Source organism: Pseudophryne corroboree, chromosome 12 (genome assembly GCF_028390025.1).
Source record: "Pseudophryne corroboree isolate aPseCor3 chromosome 12, aPseCor3.hap2, whole genome shotgun sequence".
NCBI lineage: Eukaryota > Metazoa > Chordata > Amphibia > Anura > Myobatrachidae > Pseudophryne > Pseudophryne corroboree.
Window position 1 is genome coordinate 168,500,026 of NC_086455.1, and position 24,421 is coordinate 168,524,446.

Below are 24,421 nucleotides of genomic sequence, written 5' to 3' on the forward strand. Positions count from 1 at the left end.
AGCCAAGAAGCCAATCCATCCTGCACGCAGGTGAGTTGACTCCTTCTCCCCTCAGTCCCTCGCTGCAGTGATCCTGTTGCCAGCAGGAATCACTGTAACATAAAAAACCTAGCTAAACTTTCTCTAAGCAGCTCTTTAGGAGAGCCACCTAGATTGCACCCTTCTCGGCCGGGCACAAAAATCTAACTGGAGTCTGGAGGAGGGTCATAGGGGGAGGAGCCAGTGCACACCACCTGATCGGAAAAGCTTTACTTTTTGTGCCCTGTCTCCTGCGGAGCCGCTATTCCCCATGGTCCTTTCAGGAACCCCAGCATCCACTAGGACGATAGAGAAATAATATGATGATTTAACTACATGGCTGTGAAGCACAGAACAATGCAAATTAACTGTACTCATGAAAAGGTGACATCCCTTTAAGTATCACTAAACCCTAAATACCAATTCCCCGGCTGAATAATCCCCCGCCCCCCACCCCCACCCCCACTCTATCCCCCCTTGGTGTGTGTAACAGAAAGTTCTGAAGCTTCTGCAAACTTCCACCCAGAATGATCTTGCTCAAATGTCTACCCAGGGATCGCGCTCTTACATTGCACATCTCTCGCACAATCGCCTTCTCCTTCTCACTGAGGTCTTCCTCGTAGCTGTCCGGCGCCTGTCTGTCCAGGTTTTCATGCACTTCCAGGACCTGCACAGAAAACCAAAGTGTCAGAAAGTGGACAGGAAGCTGCTGCACGTGTCACTGTAAGAATGGGGTTATTGCAGGTGTAGACCCCTTACTGTATACACCTGCAAATTGCGCCCTCTGGGGGATATGTGACACGGTACGAGGGAGGGTACAGAGTTATGGATTCGCTACAGCACAAAATCGGTCATTAATTCATTTTAGTGAGAAGTACTTTATAAACCCCCCCCCCATAATAATGTGATATACAACGTGACATATAACACGAACCTTTATAGAACGTAACAATCTGCAACAATGTAGCGTTATACATATGTTGTACATTTCAGGTGAACACAATATAAGGTGCAGCACACTACTATTGAGGGCTCGGGTTTATACGTTCTCTCCCCCCAAGCACAAGTACGCCCTATTTAGTGTTTATAGGAGACATGGGGACCCGGACGGGAAGGGCGGGTTAGGCACCACCAGGGAGGGTTAGGCTTTGGGTGTTTAGGTTTAGGCTGTGGGAAGGGCGGGTTAGGGTTAGGCACCACCAAGGAGGGTTAGACTTTGGGTGCTTAGGTTTAGGCTGTGGGAAAGGCGGGTTAGGGTCAGGCACCACCAGGGAGGGTTAGGCTTTGGGTGTTTAGGTTTAGGCTGTGGGAAAGGCGGGTTAGGGTCAGGCACCACCAGGGAGGGTTAGGCTTTGGGTGTTTAGGTTTAGGCTGTGGGAAAGGCGGGTTAGGGTCAGGCACCACCAGGGAGGGTTAGGCTTTGGATGTTTAGGTTTAGGCTGCGGGAAGGGCAGGTTAGGGTTAGGCACCACCAGGGAGGGTTAGGCTTTGGATGTTTAGGTTTAGGCTGCGGGAAGGGCAGGTTAGGGTTAGGCACCACCAGGGAGGGTTAGGCTTTGGGTGTTTAGGTTTAGGCTGTGGGAAGGGCAGGTTTGGGTTAGGGTCCGGCACCACCAGGGAGGGTTAGGCTTTGGGTGTTTAGGTTTAGGCTGCGGGAAGGGCGGGTTAGAGGGGTTAGTTAGGCTGTCGGCATATCAGCCACAACCCCTTCTACCAATCTGTCTATTACGTTACAGTTTTTGGTTGAGGGCTTTTTTGGTAGTTTTGGTTACAATTGAAACATTAGATTGTTGGGGAGTGTCTGCAGGAGAATCTGGGGACACGCTCCTTCCACGTCCAACTAAAGCTGCCCTACATGTATATATAAACCGGATTGGCTTCTTGTGTCATCATTACTGCTACTCGTGGTGGCACCAGGGCCCTGGAGAAATGCCCAAGAAATTCCACAGAGAAGCTAGAACCCGCACCCACTGCACCTACCTGCGATGATAACAAAAAACAGGTGCTTTTCTTATCATGATCATGACGCAGGGACAAAATTCTTCAGATTTTTCTTTTTTATTGTATAGTTATTTATCAATACTGAAAATAATAGATTTTGTTGTTTGGGGAAAGAATGAAACTGGGAATAAAAAAAATCCCCACAAAATTCCTGAAAACAAAATACAATGAAAACCGGATTCCCAGCTTACAGTATATTACACCTTTCTGTTGCAATCAATGTTTGTTGCCTTGGGCTATGTCAGCATAAACCACAGTGGGACTTCTACTTGCACTTTCTGCCACTTTACCTTCATTGCGTGCACAACAGCTTCCGGCTTCTGCACCGCTGGGATGTAGCCACCGGGGGGAGTTGTTGTGATGTCAGGAGGTATCCGCACAGAGCCCTGTTGGAAAGGTGACATTACATTAGTCCTATCCCCCCAGCAGTGCTATTTGTCATCACAGAAAATATACCTTCTTGTATCATGCATCCGTATTATCATATAGATAATAATACGATAAAACAAGTCTTATATCTGCATTATATCGCCATGTGGTGTGCCTTTTATGCTGCTGGTCCTGTGATTGGGCCCTGAGATTTCTGCTTGCACCTCAGGAGGGTGTGAGCAGAAATCCTCCAGTCTAGTCCATGACTATACATATACCATACGTACATTCATACTATACATTGAGTACACAATACATATACCATACGTACATTCATACTATACATTGAGTACATAATACATATACCATACATACATTCATACTATACATTGAGTACATAATACATATACCATACGTACATTCATACTATACATTGTGTACATAATACATATACCATACGTACATTCATACTATACATTGAGTACATAATACATATACCATACATACATTCATACTATACATTGAGTACATAATACATATACCATACGTACATTCATACTATACATTGAGTACATAATACATATACCATACGTACATTCATACTATACATTGAGTACATAATACATATACCATACGTACATTCATACTATACATTGAGTACATAATACATATACCATACGTACATTCATACTATACATTGAGTACATAATACATATACCATACGTACATTCATACTATACATTGAGTACATAATACATATACCATACGTACATTCATACTATACATTGAGTACATAATACATATACCATACGTACATACATACTATACATTGTGTACATAATACATATACCATACGTACATTCATACTATACATTGAGTACATAATACATTGCATCTCATCCTGACAAAGGCAAATCTCCTTCTTACATATTTCATTTGTGTACAATTAAATTTCTCGTTAAGTTGCCATATGTACTAACGCCATGTCTTTAGAACTTTATATTTAATTATATATCTTTGTGTTCTCCCTCCTTCACCCTTTTTCTTCCCCCTGTACTATATTAGTGCATACTTATTTATCTATGCCATGTTATATATCCTACTATCTATATTTCTTCTGTATCTATGTATTTGCCATCCAGTTTTTTTAGCATGTGTTTATTATTACCTCATATTCACATCTAACATACTAATCTTTTCCTAGCCGAATATGTTCCAATATACCTACAGTATCATAGATCTTTTAACGGCCTCCAGTAATCTTAGGCATCTTACTGTGCATATCAGATATTGTATATATTGTGGTCACTCGTGTAATATTTTGTGTTTATTATATATAGTGTTATTTAAACCTCAATATTCCAGAATTCTATTTACCTATTACCTCTTTACATCGTAGTTTCTTGTGAGTATAGTGCATATCATAGTGTGTACATATATTTCTTTTAAACATATGAATAAAACCATAAAACAGCCTAAGAGCGGCCAGTTATTACCACCTGTGCACATCAGATCTGTGCATCTTTTACAATACATCTTAAGGCGCATACACACTTGCCGATAAAATGAACGATGTCGCTCCTTTTCTCTCTTCATGGGGGTCATTCCGACCCGTTCGCACGCAGCGGTTCTTCGCTGCAATGCGAACGGGTCGGAACTGCGGCTGCGCGGCGCCCGCATTGCGCGCGCGCGTTGTTGCACAGTGGTGGCAGGCTCCGGGCAACGACGCCTGGACCGAACAAAGCGATCATAGACCAGATCGCAAGAAGACTGACAGTGGGAAGGAGGATCGGGGCATCTACTCACCGTTTCCCGGGCGTGGTAAGGCGAACGCAGGCGTGTCCGGGCGTTTGGAGGGCGAATGTCTGACGTCACAGCCGAGACCTTCATCGCTGGATCCGTCGCACTGGGTAAGTAGCTGCAGGGCTTTTTTAGCATAGCAGAGCTGCACAAGCGATCGCAGCCCTGCTATGCAGAAATACACTCCCCCATAGGCGGCGTCTAGTTGATTGCACGGGCAGCAAAAAGTTGCTACGTGTGATCAACTCGGAATGACCACCCATGAGCGACGTTGTTCACTTTCTTGGCAAGTGTTTATGCTGGTGATGCGCAGCATAACGACCCGCGGTGTCGGCAGTGAATGCACGCTCAATCTGGACTGTCGTCCAGGAGCAGCCTGCATGGCCGGTAGCTGCGTGATGTCACTGAACGATAGGAACAGTCATATCGCTCAGTGTGTACAGCGGCCGCCGACCGCCCAACCCGGGAGGAGAAACACTAGACGAGCTACGTCTTCTAATGTGTATGCAGCTTTACTTTCTCTTATTTCTCTTCACTTGTTCTAAATATCATTCATTATATTATGTATATACTTTACTTTTTTCTCTTTTCTTTTTTCCCTCCCTTCGACTTCACATTTCCCTTCTTAATTTTATTATTAAACATTATTTTATCTTCTAATGTTCTAGACCATAGGTTCTCAAACTCGGTCCTCAGGACCCCACACAGTGCATGTTTTGCAGGTAACCCAGCAGGTGCACAGGTGTATTAATTACTCACTGACACATTTTAAAAGGTCCACAGGTGGAGCAAATTATTTCACTTGTGATTCTGTGAGGAGACCTGCAAAACATGCCCTGTGTGGGGTCCTGAGGACCGAGTTTGAGAACCTGTGTTCTAGGGCATTTAAATCTTCTTCACCACATTGCCTGGATTCATGCAATACCTCATAGATATTTATCTAGAAACACACACACCATCTCTATCCGCAGCTGTTTTCTTTATACCAATATCTTTTAATACTTAACCCTTTGTGTTCGTACAATTTATGTCTGATCTAGTGATATCTGGAAATATTCAGATTTAAGCCATCAATCCCATATTTTATCAAACATGTACTTAGCATTTCGTATCATATACCCATATTGTTCGGGAGAAATCGTAGAATTAACTAGAGCTGAAGAAGCAAATTCAGGTTTCTCAGGTGCCATTCATGTTCTAGCAATAGTAACTTTTGCAATTGAACATAAATTAAAAACATATTGCATACTATATTTATCTAGAGATTCCTGATCCCATATTCCCAGTATACATAACCTAGGCGTTATAATATCTGAAGGCACACTCGTATTTATCATCGCATATATCACTTTATCCCATAATTCCCCCCCCCCCATCTCATAGTCCCAAAAAAGAACGTTCCCACCTCTAGCCAATTTTTTAAAATGTGGAAAAAGTGAAGCGCTGTGAATATTTTCCGGATGCACTGTATCTATAGAAACATGAGGCAGGTAGGTCATATTCATTTTGCAATTGAGCAAAACATTTCAAGGTGTGTTCCTCATACAACTGTCCTATAGTTTGGATTCCTTTCGACCCCCACACTCGCTCCATTTGCAATGATATCAGTCATTCTACATTTTTAGATTTGTATAATGGGGTGTCAGGGTCCATTTCCTAATTTTTCAGAATTTTTACTACATATCTCTATATTTTAATTGCCTGGACAAATATAGGTGGATCTTTCTGATGCAATTTATTTGCAAGAATCGCTTGCATTGGGGGAGTATTCTGGTGTAACTTGCGCAACTAAGATCCTAATCAGTGGCGACGTATCTTTCCCCTTAACCCATGTCCGTAGATGAACCATCTGGGCAGCAATATAATATAACTTATAATACGGCAATGACAGCCCTCCATGGTGTCTAGATCTCGTCAAAGTATCCAATTTGATTCTAGATCGCTTATTCAACCAGTCCAAAGACGATATTATACTATTTCATTTTTTTGTGGTAAAACAACCATCTTTACCAGATTAACTCTATCTGTTACCGTGAGAGGTAATTTAATCCATGATTGAAATTTAATATGAAGATACAGATGGGTCCACATTTATCTTGACTTCTTTGCTGCGCCTAGGCACACCATGGTTTATTAACATAAACCCTTCATATATTGTTCTCAGCTCCAATACAATACAGAGAACAATACATCAGGGGATTACGTCATTACAGCAGGGGATTAAGTCTGACTGCCCTGGCTCAATTAATTCTATTAAAGGCCAAGATAAACATGGACCCATCTGTACTCTAATAAGGGGTGAATGTTCAAAGAAACAAAGTCCTGAGGTGAATTGGTTACCCAAATGGCCAGATATTTGAATCGGTCAGCCCACTGAAGGGGAAGATTACCCTGAGACACACTTGGACATGTACCCCGCAGCAGCAGAATATATGATTTCCCTCAGTTAATACTGAGACCTGAATACATTCCATATTCATGAATCACTTGTAGAATTGACAGCACAGATTTAACATAGTCTGAGAGAAAAATTAATAGATCATCGCCATATAAAGCTACCGTATTTACACTGTTACCAGCTTTGAGACCTGATATACCAGGGTGCAATCTTAAAATACAATCTAATGGTTCAATAGCTAATGCAAATATCGTCAGGGATAACAGACAGCCCTGTCTTGTACCTCTGGAGAAATCCTCTAGTCGCTACTTTAATTGAATAGCACCGGACACTCATTCCTAGTGCATTCAATATCGCATTTAACTGAATTCCCCCCTATGTGGGTGGAACAGGGCTGGTTAGATAAAAGCCTGCTGCATTTTGTACCAGCTGCAAGTGGTGCAATTGTTAGGAGACGCCAGTAGAGGGCACTGCAGTATTCCAAGTGTGATGATACAAATGCATGTATGAGTGTGAGAAATCTTCTGGGTGAATTAAGTGCTTGATTCTGGCCATGTTCCTCAGATGAAAGAATCCGCAGTTGATCGTGGGTAATATCTGATGTGTAAGTGTCAGTCACAATCCAGTATCAGCCAATCAGCTCCTAACTGTCACGTTACAGACTGGGTTTGAAAAATGACAGTTAAGAGCTGATTGGCTGGTACTTTATCTCCATCCAGTGCTTAGTAAATAGACCCTTGGTCGGAAAGACAGCAGTTTTCAACTTTTTTAGGTCGGGAGAGGTTCCGACCTATTCAATATACCCCAAAATTATCTGACAAGTCGGGGAATTTGACTTGTCGGAAAGCACGTGGATTGGCGGAATAGCCGCCGATCCGTGTGCTTCTGTCGGAAACGGGGCCAAATCCAACAGGTTTTGTCCCCCTTTCCGACCATCTCAATCCGACTTTAAAAAAAGTCGGATTGAGATGAGGGACATGAGGGAGCTGAAAGGAGGAGATGGGGGAGAGCTGTGGGGAGACTGGGGAGAGCTGCGTCGAGACGGGGGAGAGCTGCGGGAAGATGGGGGAGAGCTGCGGGAAGACGGGGGGACAGCAGCGGCTACAGCACGCATATGCAGGAGGATGTGTCACAGCCGCCGCTCACGGCAGCGTCCACCAAGCTCCAGCAAGCGAGATCTCCCTTGCTGGAGCCTGGGGGACGCTGCCTTGAGGTCTGGTGGCGGTGCCACATCCTCCTACAACGCTGCTGTCCCCTGTCTCCCCCCCGTCTCCTCCTCTCAGTTCCCTCATCTCAATTCCACTTTATGAAAAGGTGAATTGAGATGGCCATTTGAATAGCCCTGGTCAGATCCATTCTGACAAATGCATGTCGGAATGGATCCGACTTCAATTGAATATACCCCTTAGAGTTGATATGTCCCCTTCCCAACTCTAAATCTGCACATAAATCCCTATGAGGCACAATTGGAGGACCACTGCCCCTTCTAGCTGGAGGTGTTGGGTATGTGCGATGCCGGGCTCCCGGCTTCTAAATGGTGGGCGGGGAGAAGGGGGGGGGAGCGATAGGATCCCAGCATCGGTATTGTGATAGGTGATCTCCTGACCGCCGGTCACACAACCACATCACAGCTGGAGTTACACCTAACTCTAAATGAGAGCTGAAGGAATTCTCGCACAGCTGATCCTCTCCTCCATCCATTCAGTGGACTAAAAAAAAATCTAAAATTATTTTTAAAACAAAACAGGGAGAGCGGGAATTAGAGTCAGCAAAACGGAAAAAGCTTCATCACCGACAGCAACGTCAGAGGAGAACTAGTAGGCGGGAACTGGATAAACCCTTTTATTATCTCAGAAAGATACAACATAATCAGCGACATAATCTGAGACGCCGGAACTCTGTGATATAAATAGAGCACAATGGCAGAGGAATACAGATCTCCATTCAGCAGCGACTCTCTAACCTCGCCAGAAAATGTGATACATCTCTATCCCTGGCGCGGTGCGCTGATACATTTTATCTGCCTAGCAGAATAGATCAGGTTCTAGCGCGCACAATTCCAGCCTGTCTGAGCAGTAATTATTATTATTATGATTATGTGGGTGTGTGATAAGGTCAGTAATAGAAATCACCATAAGTAAATTAATTATACCAAGCGCTCTTTGGGGCTCATACAAAATTGCACAAGGTGTGTGTGTACATAGGGCCTAATTCAGACCTGAGCGCTCGCTAGGGGTTTTTTGCAGCGCTGCGAGCAGATAGTCGCCGCCCACAGGGGAGTGTATTTTAGCTGTGCAAAAAGGTTTCTGAGTAGCCCAGGACTTACTCAGCCGCTGCGATCACTTCAGCCTGTCCGGAATTGACGTCAGACACCCGCCCTGCAAACGCTCCCTGAAAACGGTCAGTTGCCACCCAGAAACGCCTTCTTCCTGTCACTCTCCTTGCGATGGCCCGTGCGAATGGATTCTTTGTAAAACCCATCACCCAGCAATGATTCGCTTTGTACCCGAGCGACGCGCCTGCTCATTGCGGTGCATACGCATGCGCAGTTCTGACATGATTGCAGCACAGCGAAAAAAGCTAGCGAGCGATCAGGTCTGAATGACCCCCATAGCTACAGCTGTTCTCAGACTAATCTTTTACATCACGGATAGGGCTGGTGCAACAGCGCGCTGATAATGACGGCTATGAAAGCACGCCCACGGATAGGGGCCGCCGAGATGCGTACAACGCCTTGCGAGCACTGTTGCGCTGCAGCGGTTCTCTTATAGACTCATCTCTCGCAGCTGGGACCACCGACTCTTGCAGCTGCACCGCCACAGCAGCAGAAAGAGCGCACGGGGGCGGGATTATGTTACCTTATGATTCTGGTGGCTTTTCTGAGTCCTGGGCAGTCGGGACTAAATAAAAAAAGAAATCATAACTTACCCTTCTGCGATCCCACGCCAGCTCTCCACATGCTTCCATACAGTGAATGGCTGTCCGCTCTCTGATTGGTGGATAGCACCAGTCATCCACCAATCAGCACGCTGGCAGCCATTGACTGACTGGCTGCAGGCTGGGAAGGCAGGGAGAGAATGCCGCTTGACCGCTCACATTGTGTGTCATTCACAATCAGAACGGGATGCAGTCAGTTTACCGGCTGTCAGGATCCCGGTGTTCAGGAGACTGATGCCAGAATCTTGACACCAGCCCGCTATTCCCACTTGGTTGATGGATCCACGCCACCAACCGAGTGGGAATAGAATATGTGGAAAGCGCAGCGAGCCACCGGGCCCAATGCGTGGCAATCGCAACGATCCCGCAAGGGGACTCGCTGCCGGGATTCCGGCTGACGGGATGTTGGCATCTCATCTACCATCTACCGGGATATCATATGTATCCCATCAGAATAACCAGGCAGCATTCTCTCCCTGCTACCGGAGAAGCTCGAGCACCAGAATCGTGGGACCCTGGACAGCTGCCCACTGTGCCTGTATGCTAAGATGCCCCTGCCTTTGGGTATTGCTCCGTTACGTTAGTTATAGGCTATATTACATCCAAGCACCACACTCGCTAGCAGTTTTTAGCAGCCGTGCAAACGCATTGTCGCCGCCCACTGGGGAGTGTATTTTCGCTTTGCAGAAGTGCGAACGCTTGTGCAGCAGAGCGCCTGCAAAATCTATTTGTGCAAAATAAGACCAGCCCTGTAGTTACTCTTCGTGTGCGTCGATTCTAACGACGGAGGGACGGATTTTGACGTCACACACCCACCCAGCGTTCGCCCAGCCACGCCTGCGTTTTTACAAACACTCCCAGAAAACGGTCAGTTGCCACCCAGACACGCCCCCTTCCGGTCAATCTCCTTGCGATCGGCTGTGCGACCGAATGCTTCTCTAGCACCTGTGCAAACCACGATGCTCTTTGTACCCATATGTCGCGTGTGCGCATTGCGGTGCATACGCATGCGCAGATTAGCCATGTTTTTCACTGAATGCTACGCAGCGATCAACGGCAGCTAGCGATTAACTCGGAATGACCCCCAATATGTCCCTCCCTCACACAAAAATCAGTAACGGGTTACTGTATTCACCCATCATCTTACAGCCTAGAATCAATGAGTGGTGTAAAAGGCTGACAAGGAATGCTGAGACTTGTAGTTCCGCTACTGCTCGAGAAGGACAGGCTACGTAGGCTTTTTGTGAATAATCTGAAGTACTGTATCTAGAGCAGCATTACTCCCAGTCCAAACCCTTACTGTAGCTACTAGGGGTGGGGTGGGGTGGGGGGGGGGGGTGTCAGGTTCATTAAGAAGGTGGACAAGTCTGCAATGTTATATTTGCAATACACGCGTCCAGACAGCAAACCGCATGCAGTCCACTTAGAGACAGATATAGTTATTTCTTGGCCAAAATCTTGATTCGGTCATACTGGGCGGAATGTTATCTTCAAATACAGCGTACGTTTCCCTGTGAGGTGCTCATACAGACAATAGTATCCGTAGAGCAGGATTACCTCTGGACAAATACCAGGAAACAGATGCATTTATTTGCAGAACATAAAAGGATAATAAGCAGAAACATTCATGAAACATGTATTTCCAAGAAGACGTTCTTTCTTTTTAATCTAAGCAGATTATTTTTTTCTGTTATTAATGGATGGTTCACGTTTCCCTGCTCTCTGGTTAAAGGGCCTAATTCACACCGGATCGGTGTGCAAAATCGCACAGTGGGCGATTATCGAATGACTGCAAAAAAAATCCTGCGTTTTAGATTGCTAGGCGAACGCAGAGTGATTGAAAGGAAGCGGACGTCTGGCGGTGGTAACTGCCCATTTTCTGGGCGTGTCAGGAAAAACGCAGGTGTTCCCAAGTGGGTGTGTGACGTCAGCTCCGGCCCCGATCAGCCTGTTGGTATCGCAGTGTAGGAGTAAGTCCTGGGATACGCACAGACTGCACAGAGTGGAAAAATCATTCGATGGTGAGTGAGTGGCGAACGGATTTGCAGCTGAGCAGCGTTTGCAAAGCTTTTCACACGCCATACGCAGACTTGCACGGGGCGGTATTTCACTCTGTCTGGGCGGCGACTATCTGATCGCAAACCTCTGTAAATTCACAGAGGAGCGATCAGGTCTGAATTAGGCCCAAAGATCGGGAAGATAGCTTGTTAGGTGGTGATGATGGACCTATTTGTGATAATATGTTGCCCTAAAGATGAGAGGACAGGGGGAGGGGGGGGGCACTCTGCCAGCCCTCACCCCTACAATAAAAGCAGGAGTGCGACAGTGACGTTTTGCAGCAAATTAGAGTAAATGACTGGTAAGGGAGTGGATGAGAGGCAGATGTTTCAAGGGGGAAGGGGGTTATTTGTTGCTACAGAGGTGATGGGGGATGTGTTACTATACAGAGGTGACGGGGGGATGTGTTACTACAGAGGTGATGGGGGATGTGTTACTACAGAGGTGATGGGGGATGTGTTACTACAGAGGTGATGAGGGATGTGTTACTATACAGAGGTGACGGGGGGATGTGTTACTACAGAGGTGATGGGGGATGTGTTACTACAGAGGTGATGAGGGATGTGTTACTATACAGAGGTGACGGGGGGATGTGTTACTACAGAGGTGATGGGGGATGTGTTACTACAGAGGTGACGGGGGATGTGTTACTATACAGAGGTGACAGGGGGATGTGTTACTACAGAGGTGATGGGGGATGTGTTACTACAGAGGTGACAGGGGGATGTGATACTACAGAGGTGACGGGGGGATGTGTTACTACAGAGGTGATGAGGGATGTGTTACTACAGAGGTGATGAGGGATGTGTTACTATACAGAGGTGACGGGGGGATGTGTTACTACAGAGGTGATGGGGGATGTGTTACTACAGAGGTGATGAGGGATGTGTTACTATACAGAGGTGACGGGGGGATGTGTTACTACAGAGGTGATGGGGGATGTGTTACTACAGAGGTGACAGGGGGATGTGATACTACAGAGGTGATGAGGGATGTGTTACTGCATAGGTGACGGGGGGATGTGTTACTACAGAGGTGATGGGGGATGTGTTACTACAGAGGTGATGGGGGATGTGATACTACAGAGGTGACAGGGGGATGTGATACTACAGAGGTGATGAGGGATGTGTTACTGCATAGGTGACGGGGGGATGTGTTACTACAGAGGTGACGGGGGATGTGTTACTACAGAGGTGATGGGGGATGTGATACTACAGAGGTGACAGGGGGATGTGTTACTACAGAGGTGATGAGGGATGTGTTACTGCATAGGTGACGGGGGGATGTGTTACTACAGAGGTGATGGGGGATGTGTTACTACAGAGGTGATGGGGGATGTGTTACTACAGAGGTGATGGGGGATGTGTTACTACAGAGGTGACAGGGGGATGTGTTACTACAGAGGTGATGGGGGATGTGTTACTACAGAGGTGATGAGGGATGTGTTACTATACAGAGGTGACGGGGGGATGTGTTACTACAGAGGTGATGAGGGATGTGTTACTATACAGAGGTGACGGGGGGATGTGTTACTACAGAGGTGATGGGGGATGTGTTACTACAGAGGTGACAGGGGGATGTATTACTACAGAGGTGACGGGGGGATGTGTTACTACAGGGGTGACGGGGTGATGTGTTACTGTATAGGTGACGTGGGATGTGTTACTACAGAGGTGATGGAGAGGATGTGTTACTACAGAGGTGACGGGGGATGTGTTACTACAGAGGTGACTGGGAGATGTGTTACTACAGAGGTGACGGGGGATGTGTTACTACAGAGGTGATGAGGGGGATGTGTTACTACAGAGATGACGGGGGATGTGTTACTACAGAGGTGATGGGGGGATGTGTTACTACAGAGATGACGGGGGATGTGTTACTACAGAGGTGACCGGGGGGGTGTTACTACAGAGGTGATGGGGGGATGTGTTACTACAGAGATGACGGGGGATGAATTACTACAGAGGTGACGGGGGATGTATTACTACAGAGGTGACGGGGGATGTGTTACTACAGAGGTGACGGGGGATGTGTTACTACAGAGGTGACGGGGGATGTGTTACTACAAAGGTGACGGGGGATGTGTTACTACAGAGGTGACGGGGGGGATGTGTTACTACAGAGGTGACGGGGGGGATGTGTTACTACAGAGGTGACGGGGGGGATGTGTTACTACAGAGATGACGCAGGATGTGTTACTACAGAGGTGACAGGGGGATGTGTTACTACAGAGGTGATGAGGGATGTGTTACTATACAGAGGTGACGGGGGGATGTGTTACTACAGAGGTGATGGGGGATGTGTTACTACAGAGGTGATGGAAGATGTGTTACTACAGAGGTGACAGGGGGATGTGATACTACAGAGGTAACAGGGGGATGTGTTACTACAGAGGTGATGAGGGATGTGTTACTGCATAGGTGACGGGGGGATGTGTTACTACAGAGGTGATGGGGGATGTGTTACTACAGAGGTGATGGGGGATGTGTTACTACAGAGGTGACAGGGGGATGTGTTACTACAGAGGTGATGGGGGATGTGTTACTACAGAGGTGATGAGGGATGTGTTACTATACAGAGGTGACGGGGGGATGTGTTACTACAGAGGTGATGAGGGATGTGTTATTATACAGAGGTGACGGGGGGATGTGTTACTACAGAGGTGATGGGGGATGTGTTACTACAGAGGTGACAGGAGGATGTATTACTACAGAGGTGACGGGGGATGTGTTACTACAGGGGTGACGGGGTGATGTGTTACTACAGGGGTGACGGGGTGATGTGTTACTGTATAGGTGACGTGGGATGTGTTACTACAGAGGTGATGGAGAGGATGTGTTACTACAGAGGTGACGGGGGATGTGTTACTACAGAGGTGACTGGGAGATGTGTTACTACAGAGGTGACGGGGGATGTGTTACTGTATAGGTGACGTGGGATGTGTTACTACAGAGGTGACGGGGGATGTGTTACTACAGAGGTGACGGGGGATGTGTTACTACAGAGGTGATGGGGGGGGTGTTACTACAGAGGTGATGGGGGGATGTGTTACTACAGAGATGACGGGGGATGAATTACTACAGAGGTGACGGGGGATGTGTTACTACAGAGGTGACGGGGGATGTGTTACTACAGAGGTGATGGGGGATGTGTTACTACAGAGGTGATGGGGGATGTGTTACTACAGAGGTGACAGGGGGATGTGTTACTACAGAGGTGATGGGGGATGTGTTACTACAGAGGTGATGAGGGATGTGATACTACAGAGGTGACAGGGGGATGTGTTACTACAGAGGTGATGAGGGATGTGTTACTGCATAGGTGACGGGGGGATGTGTTACTACAGAGGTGATGGGGGATGTGTTACTACAGAGGTGATGGGGGATGTGTTACTACAGAGGTGATGGGGGATGTGTTACTACAGAGGTGACAGGGGGATGTGTTACTACAGAGGTGATGGGGGATGTGTTACTACAGAGGTGATGAGGGATGTGTTACTATACAGAGGTGACGGGGGGATGTGTTACTACAGAGGTGATGGGGGATGTGTTACTACAGAGGTGATGAGGGATGTGTTACTATACAGAGGTGACGGGGGATGTGTTACTACAGAGGTGATGAGGGATGTGTTACTATACAGAGGTGACGGGGGGATGTGTTACTACAGAGGTGATGGGGGATGTGTTACTACAGAGGTGACGGGGGATGTGTTACTATACAGAGGTGACAGGGGGATGTGATACTACAGAGGTGACGGGGGGATGTGTTACTACAGAGGTGATGAGGGATGTGTTACTACAGAGGTGATGAGGGATGTGTTACTATACAGAGGTGACGGGGGGATGTGTTACTACAGAGGTGATGGGGGATGTGTTACTACAGAGGTGATGAGGGATGTGTTACTATACAGAGGTGACGGGGGGATGTGTTACTACAGAGGTGATGGGGGATGTGTTACTACAGAGGTGACAGGGGGATGTGATACTACAGAGGTGATGAGGGATGTGTTACTGCATAGGTGACGGGGGGATGTGTTACTACAGAGGTGATGGGGGATGTGTTACTACAGAGGTGATGGGGGATGTGATACTACAGAGGTGACAGGGGGATGTGATACTACAGAGGTGATGAGGGATGTGTTACTGCATAGGTGACGGGGGGATGTGTTACTACAGAGGTGACGGGGGATGTGTTACTACAGAGGTGATGGGGGATGTGATACTACAGAGGTGACAGGGGGATGTGTTACTACAGAGGTGATGAGGGATGTGTTACTGCATAGGTGACGGGGGGATGTGTTACTACAGAGGTGATGGGGGATGTGTTACTACAGAGGTGATGGGGGATGTGTTACTACAGAGGTGATGGGGGATGTGTTACTACAGAGGTGACAGGGGGATGTGTTACTACAGAGGTGATGGGGGATGTGTTACTACAGAGGTGATGAGGGATGTGTTACTATACAGAGGTGACGGGGGGATGTGTTACTACAGAGGTGATGAGGGATGTGTTACTATACAGAGGTGACGGGGGGATGTGTTACTACAGAGGTGATGGGGGATGTGTTACTACAGAGGTGACAGGGGGATGTATTACTACAGAGGTGACGGGGGATGTGTTACTACAGGGGTGACGGGGTGATGTGTTACTACAGGGGTGACGGGGTGATGTGTTACTGTATAGGTGACGTGGGATGTGTTACTACAGAGGTGATGGAGAGGATGTGTTACTACAGAGGTGACGGGGGATGTGTTACTACAGAGGTGACTGGGAGATGTGTTACTACAGAGGTGACGGGGGATGTGTTACTACAGAGGTGATGAGGGGGATGTGTTACTACAGAGATGACGGGGGATGTGTTACTACAGAGGTGATGGGGGGATGTGTTACTACAGAGATGACGGGGGATGTGTTACTACAGAGGTGACCGGGGGGGTGTTACTACAGAGGTGATGGGGGGATGTGTTACTACAGAGATGACGGGGGATGAATTACTACAGAGGTGACGGGGGATGTATTACTACAGAGGTGACGGGGGATGTGTTACTACAGAGGTGACGGGGGATGTGTTACTACAGAGGTGACGGGGGATGTGTTACTACAAAGGTGACGGGGGATGTGTTACTACAGAGGTGACGGGGGGGATGTGTTACTACAGAGGTGACGGGGGGGATGTGTTACTACAGAGGTGACGGGGGGGATGTGTTACTACAGAGATGACGCAGGATGTGTTACTACAGAGGTGACAGGGGGATGTGTTACTACAGAGGTGATGAGGGATGTGTTACTATACAGAGGTGACGGGGGGGATGTGTTACTACAGAGGTGATGGGGGATGTGTTACTACAGAGGTGATGGGGGATGTGTTACTACAGAGGTGACAGGGGGATGTGATACTACAGAGGTAACAGGGGGATGTGTTACTACAGAGGTGATGAGGGATGTGTTACTGCATAGGTGACGGGGGGATGTGTTACTACAGAGGTGATGGGGGATGTGTTACTACAGAGGTGATGGGGGATGTGTTACTACAGAGGTGACAGGGGGATGTGTTACTACAGAGGTGATGGGGGATGTGTTACTACAGAGGTGATGAGGGATGTGTTACTATACAGAGGTGACGGGGGGATGTGTTACTACAGAGGTGATGAGGGATGTGTTATTATACAGAGGTGACGGGGGGATGTGTTACTACAGAGGTGATGGGGGATGTGTTACTACAGAGGTGACAGGAGGATGTATTACTACAGAGGTGACGGGGGATGTGTTACTACAGGGGTGACGGGGTGATGTGTTACTACAGGGGTGACGGGGTGATGTGTTACTGTATAGGTGACGTGGGATGTGATACTACAGAGGTGATGGAGAGGATGTGTTACTACAGAGGTGACGGGGGATGTGTTACTACAGAGGTGACTGGGAGATGTGTTACTACAGAGGTGACGGGGGATGTGTTACTGTATAGGTGACGTGGGATGTGTTACTACAGAGGTGACGGGGGATGTGTTACTACAGAGGTGACGGGGGATGTGTTACTACAGAGGTGATGGGGGGGGTGTTACTACAGAGGTGATGGGGGGATGTGTTACTACAGAGATGACGGGGGATGAATTACTACAGAGGTGACGGGGGATGTGTTACTACAGAGGTGACGGGGGATGTGTTACTACAGAGGTGACGGGGGATGTGTTACTACAGAGGTGACGGGGGGGATGTGTTACTACAGAGGTGACGGGGGGGATGTGTTACTACAGAGGTGACGGGGGGGATGTGTTACTACAGAGATGACGGGGGATGTGTTACTACAGAGGTGACGGGGGATATGTTACTACAGAGGTTATGGGGAATGTGTTACTATAGAGGTGATGGGGAATGTGTTACTAATAGAGGTTGATGGGGGATGTGTTACTACAGAGGTGACGGGGCGATGTATTACTACAGAGGTGACGGGGGGTGTTACTACAGAGGTAATGGGGGTGTATGTTACTACAGAGGTGATGAGGGATGTGTTACTACAGAGGTGTCGGGGTAATGTGTTACTATACAGAGGTGACGGGTGATGTGTTAATATAGAGGTGACGGGGGGATGTGTTATTACAGAGGTGATGGGGAGATGTGTTATTACAGAGGTGACAGGGAGGGGTGTTACTACAGAGGTGACAGGGGATACATTACTACAGAGGTGACGGGGGATGTGTTACTACAGAGGTGACGGGGGATGTGTTACTACAGAGGTGATGGGGGGATGTGTTACTACAGAGGTGACGGGGATGTGTTATTACAGAGGTGATGGGGAATGTGTTACTATAGAGGTGATGGGGAATGTGTTACTATAGAGGTGATGGGGAATGTGTTTCTAATAGAGGTTGATGGGGGATGTGTTACTACAGAGGTGACGGGGCGATGTATTACTACAGAGGTAATGGGGGTGTATGTTACTACAGAGGTGATGAGGGATGTGGTACTACAGAGGTGTCGGGGTAATGTGTTACTATACAGAGGTGACGGGTGATGTGTTACTATAGAGGTGATGGGGGGATGTGTTATTACAGAGGTGACAGGGGGATGTGTTATTACAGAGGTGACGGGAGATGTGTTATTACAGAGGTGACGGGGGATGTGTTACTACAGAGGTGACGGGAGATGTGTTACTACAGAGGTGACGGGGGGTGTTACTACAGAGGTAATGGGGGTGTATGTTACTACAGAGGTGATGAGGGATGTGTTACTATAGAGGTGACGGGTGGTTGTGGTTACTACAGAGGTGACGGGGGATGTGTTACTATACAGAGGTGACGGGTGATGTGTTATTACAGGGGTGATGGGGGGATGTGTTATTACAGAGGTGACGGGGAGATGTGTTACTATACAGAGGTGTCTAGGGGACGTGTTACTACAGAGGTGACGGGGGATGTGTTACTACAGAGGTGATGGGGAGGTGATGCTGGACACGTTGCTACAGATGTGAAGCTGGTGATGTGATACTACAGGTGAGGGGATAAATGTTTTTACAGGGAGGCGGGTGGGAAGTGTGGAGGGGGGAAAAACCTGACACTGAACCCCACGTACACGCATTGTACATTATGTGCAGCTCCTACCTGAGGAGACAGGTCACTGAATGGGAAAGGGCTAGTTGGCTAAGAGCATGGGAACTATTGGCAGTCACCGCTCACAGCTAACCAGCGCTTCCCATTCATTCCTATGACGTGTCCGCTAGTGATCTGTCATGTCAGGTAGGCATTGTACACAGTGTACAGTCATGTCTGTGGGGTCCGGTGTCGGTTTGTTTTTCAGCAAGATGATTGGATGCCTGCATAGACTGAAGAGGAGGCCATCACTATTACAGCCAGTGTGTGAGTAATGTGGTCATTTTTATATAGTCTTCAAAGGTGGAATACAGGTGCCAGCGGGCCCCTAATGTCCAGGAATGCTGGAACTTGTTGGTTCAGGGCAGGCTTGCTGGGACCTGTAGTCTGCTTGTAATTTATTTATTTATTTATTACCAGTTATTTATTTAGCGAACGCATATTCCGCAGCGCTTTACAGAGAATATTTGGCCATTCACATCGGTCACTGCCCAAGTGGAGCTTACACTCTATATTCCCTACCACATGTACACGCACATACATTCACACTATGGTTAATTTTTGTTGGAAGCCAATTAACCTACCAGTATATTTATGGATTGTGGGAGGAAACCGGAGTACCCGGAGGAAACCCACGCAAGTACGGGGAGAACATACAAACTCCACACAGTTAGGGCCATGGTGGGAATTGAACCCATGACCTCAGTGCTGTGAGGAAGTAATGCTAACCATTACACCATAATGAATATTATTTAGCCTTTAAAAATGAACCCTGCACCCACCACCGCCAGAAGTGCGGGGAAACAGTCCTGGGCTGCTGGGTGATCCTTAGATTAAATGACACCAACGCCCGGTTTCAACTGAAGCTGTAACCCGACGGATGTTAAATAGTCATTTCTAAACAGCTAAATGCCGACAATTTCAGCCGGTAAACAAAACCGACAGTAAATTTTCCCTTTACAGTTTCTCTTCCTCTCCGGACCCCCTCCTACTGCTATCCCTATAAATACATTTCACCCATATTCCCTACAGCTTCCCGCTGCCCTCGCTGTTAGCACTTTCTATCATTTTCTGACATTCTTCGTTTTTGTTTGCTTGTCTTCCTTTAAAGTACACATATCCTACACACAAGGGAGAGCGTGATCCTGTGGTCTTAATCAATATTCCTGAGCATGCTGATTCATGGTAAATAACTGAACATTGGTTGAGCTCAGAAAATGGGTGCGTGATAAGACTGAGAGGTGTTAGAACTCACAAAGGACCCGCACTCTCAGCTGCGCCTCCGCAGATCAGAGCCCCTGGGTATAGATACTTCCATTTACTTTGATTAATCCTCCTCTCAGCAGCTGGGACACATATGCAAACACGGAGATCCTTGTACAAAGCAGGAGCCCAGCAGACAATGGGGGTCATTCCGAGTTGATCGCCCGCTAGCTACTTTTAGCAGCCGTGCAACCGCATAGTCGCCGCCTACAGGGGGAGTGTATTTTCGCTTTGCAAGTGTGCGAGCGCGTGTGCAGCCGAGCGGGACGAAAAAGTTTTTTGCAGTTTCTGAGTAGCTCAGAACTTACTCAGCCGCTGCGATCACTTCAGACTTTTTGGTCCCGAAATTGACGTCAGACACCCGCCCTGCAAACGCTTAGACACGCCTGTGTTTTTCCAACCACTCCCTGAAAACGGTCAGTTGCCACCCACAAACACCCTCTTCCTGTCAATCTCCTTGCGATCGGCTGTGCGAATGGATTCTTCGTTAAATCCATCGCCCAGCAATGACACGCTTTGTACCCATACGACGCGCCTGTGCATTGCGGTGCATATGCATGTGCAGTAGTAACCTGTTCGCTGAGCTGCGAAAAACGTCGGCTAGCGATCAACTCGGAATGACCCCCAATGATGCTTCAGTCTCTGCTTCATGTGCTACAGATACAAATGCCGCAGCTACGTTATCAGAAGTTGCAAGTCACATGCAGAATCTAGGGATGCACACTGCGTATCATCATCCACAGGCCACACAGCTGGAAACCCCACGCCCTCGGATCATGTCGCTATAACATTAAAAATACTCATATTCAATAAATAAGGTCTTACAGAAGCCAGAGAAGAAGAGATTGTAATAATTGCATCTAGCACGGAGAGAAAGAGGAACTGCGTTGTGTACTTGATTGGTCAATATTGTAAAATAGGGATATCTACAGGGCCAGAATTTTCATTGACTAATCTTTGGAACACACCTCCCTGCATTCCAGTTCTGTGAAGCCCGAAAGGAGGGGGTGGGGGGGGTGGGGGGGGGGGGCACATCAAGTGTAAAAGTGTGGTCCCGTCTTGTTACGTTGTCGCCAATCACCCACGCCCGCCTAAAGGGCAAATCCAGTGCTTCTGTAGCGCTAAGCCACCTCAAACCTCCCCCAACCTAAATACAACCCTGTATTGCTGCAGTGGAAGATACACAGCTCCCAACAGGGAAATCGGGGGTGGCGAGAGGGGCGGGTGCTAATTACCTGGGCCCAGGTGTGTAAGGGGCCTAGGTCAGCTGTGCAAATGATGTTGCTGCCCTCCTTCCTTGGCATGCAGAGTAGTTATCATTCATTCTTTTGCATGTACCACAATAAATAATAAATGCAGTTACTGCACTGACAGTAAGTGGCTGATGCTGGACAGAGACCGTGGACCAAGATTTTTACATTTTTGGGTCTGTGCAGCGCTCGCTTAAATTGCTCTGGATAACAGACAGATGAACAACTTTAATATAGAATGACTGTATTAATACACTGCACATCACAGCGCTATCACTGGAAAACCAGAAAAAAGCAAAACCCTATATTAGGCGTCATTTGTTAATTACAGATGTGTAAAAACACTGAAATGTATTTACAGGGACGCTTGGGCATATGTGCCAAGATGGAGGCTGTGGAGGTGTAGGCAGTTTGGGCACTGATTGCTAACTACCATTTAGGTGCACAAGCTGCCTACATGTTTCACTGAGTTAGAACTTCCAGATGCCCTTTTTTGGGGTAGGAGTTTTGCGTAGACCTAACGTGCTATTGATGTGGACTTATCAGGTACCAGTGTCGGTGTGATTATAGTTACCAACAGCATCACTGCCTCTCCCCACTAACCCGCAACCAACCACTGTTCTGTGGCAGAACTAACAAAGCAATCTCTAATCCCCACACATGGTCAATCTCATAACTCTGCATGGTAATTACGGATCTGCGTCTCGCATGTCTGGTGACAACGTGTCTGAGAGGGTGAAGAATCCCAAAGCCATAGCATAAAATCCATATGATGACTGTGAACAGAACTCGCTTCCTCAGACTGACAGCGTCATCCTTTTCCTATCCTTCTGGATCTCGTCATTCGTGGGAACAGTTTATACCCCCGAGACGGTCCTGACAATACGCCGGGTTACAGCCTATGCGATCCTGAGCAGCAAATTACGCAGACGCTTGGGGATCACATTACATACATATTCATGATTGCCCCTATTACTGGCCATAAATCCATCTCTTTTGTTTCTGCTTATAAATATTCATCCCCATACAGGAGAATATGGAGATCCGTCACCCCTGCAAAGCACACACGCCTAGGACTTGTCAGCAGTAAATGAGAGAATGCAGACGACCGGTCTCCTTACATTCTGCAGGTTCTCCGGGTACTGGGACAGCGCTGACAGCTGGGACTCCGAGTGGTATGGAGATAAGCCTTTCCGTAAAGTCCTCAATTCGCTGTGGCTGGAATGCTGAAACAGAGAAGCAGACGGGTTGTAAGTAAGAGGCACAGACCCATCTAGTGATGTTACATACAAGGTGCAATCATACTTGGGGGGATATGTACTAAGCAGTGATAAAAGTGGAGAAGTGAGCCAGTGCAGAAGCCGCCCATGGCAACCAATCAGCTGCTCTGTATATGTTTATAGTATGCAAATTATAAATGTTACGTCAGTGCTGATTGGTTGCCATGGGCAACTTCTCCACTGGCTCACTTCTCCACTTTTATCACTGCTTAGTACATGTTCCCATAAGTCTGTACGTCTCACATTTGTGCAAAACAATCCCTCACTGAATACCTCATCCCTTCCTATGGCAATAAGGATCGAGGCACCGGAATTATGTACAACTGTGCATAACCGCATTTGCGCACACTCGTTTTCTGAGTGAGCGCTCAGTTCTCCTTCAGCCCTGTTGTTGCATTCACAGGATTACTGTCCTGACTTAGGGCCTAATCCACTAACGATTGCAGTTGCAAAGCGGTTTGCGGCAGCTCTGCACTTGTAACCCTTAGCAACGCAGATGCAGGAGGAGATGCACAGCACCTCTTCTCTGCTTTTAAGGTGCGATCGCATCTGAGATGACCAGTTCATCTGCAACGGCAGGCTGAGTGAGCCTAAGCTTTCCCAGCCTTGCCGTCGCAGTGCGTCTTGCGAGGCCAAGGAAACTGCGTCGCACAATGCGGTCCTTGGCCTCTGCACTCCTGGAAAATGGGGATGACACTCCCCCATTTTCCTGAACAGCGGCCGGGCCTGCCCCCGTCCCTCCACACGAATTCCTGCGCGGAGATTCTGCTCATGCGATCCTTACTGAATCATCCCCTTGGTTTGGTATTTTGCAGATTTGTTTTGTAAAAGCATTCAGCATTAGCCGACGCATGAGAGACACATAATGCACCCAATAGCTACAGTCACACGTGTAATTCACCATACTCCAGCGTGTGTTTCCGATGTGTGACGGATCTGTGTATCAGGCAGGTGCTGCTCAAATCTTCCCTGGCATGTTTACAGGAGATGAGTTACAGGATCATTAGGACAGTCATCACATCGGGAAGGATTACAGAGATCAGAGGGGAGAGTGGAATGTCTACAGGGTGATAAAAGCGGACTCTTCTGAAAACCAGTCCTAGGAACTGTAAGATGCACCTGTCCAGCTAGGGCCCAAGCCTCACCTTATACCCCTTTTCCACTAGCTCAAAAAACACGGGTAAATGCACGGGGGGGCACGCAATTACTGTGTTTTTTGCTAGTGGAAAAGGGTCCCCCCGCAAAAACCCGGATCAAGTGACCCGTGAATCCTACCCGGGTAACTACCTAGGTAGGACACGGGAATGATCCGGGTAGGGTTGTAGTGTAAACGGAAGCCGTGTCAATGCGACACGGCTCTCATTTACACTGTATGGAAGGCTGGCGCTGGGACATCATGTGATCTCCCAGCGCCGCCCCTGCCGCGTCACTAGCAGCGTCACCAACCCGGCAATATGCCGG

The 24,421-nt window shown here is 47.6% G+C and overlaps 1 protein-coding gene across 2 annotated transcripts in view; it reads right to left on the reverse strand.

The window, feature by feature from the left end:
- Positions 1–24,421, reverse strand: part of CCDC85C (coiled-coil domain containing 85C) — a 148,642-nt gene that overhangs the window by 7,257 nt on the left and 116,964 nt on the right. Inside the window, exons 3-5 of one of the 2 annotated variants that reach the window (XM_063948466.1) lie at positions 22,802–22,906; positions 2,310–2,405; positions 587–685 (exon numbers count right to left, since the gene is read on the reverse strand). In XM_063948466.1, coding sequence (XP_063804536.1) covers positions 587–685; positions 2,310–2,405; positions 22,802–22,906 — 300 coding nt within the window. The remainder of the gene's footprint in view (positions 1–586; positions 686–2,309; positions 2,406–22,801; positions 22,907–24,421) is intronic. The other variant, XM_063948467.1, reaches the window with a different exon arrangement.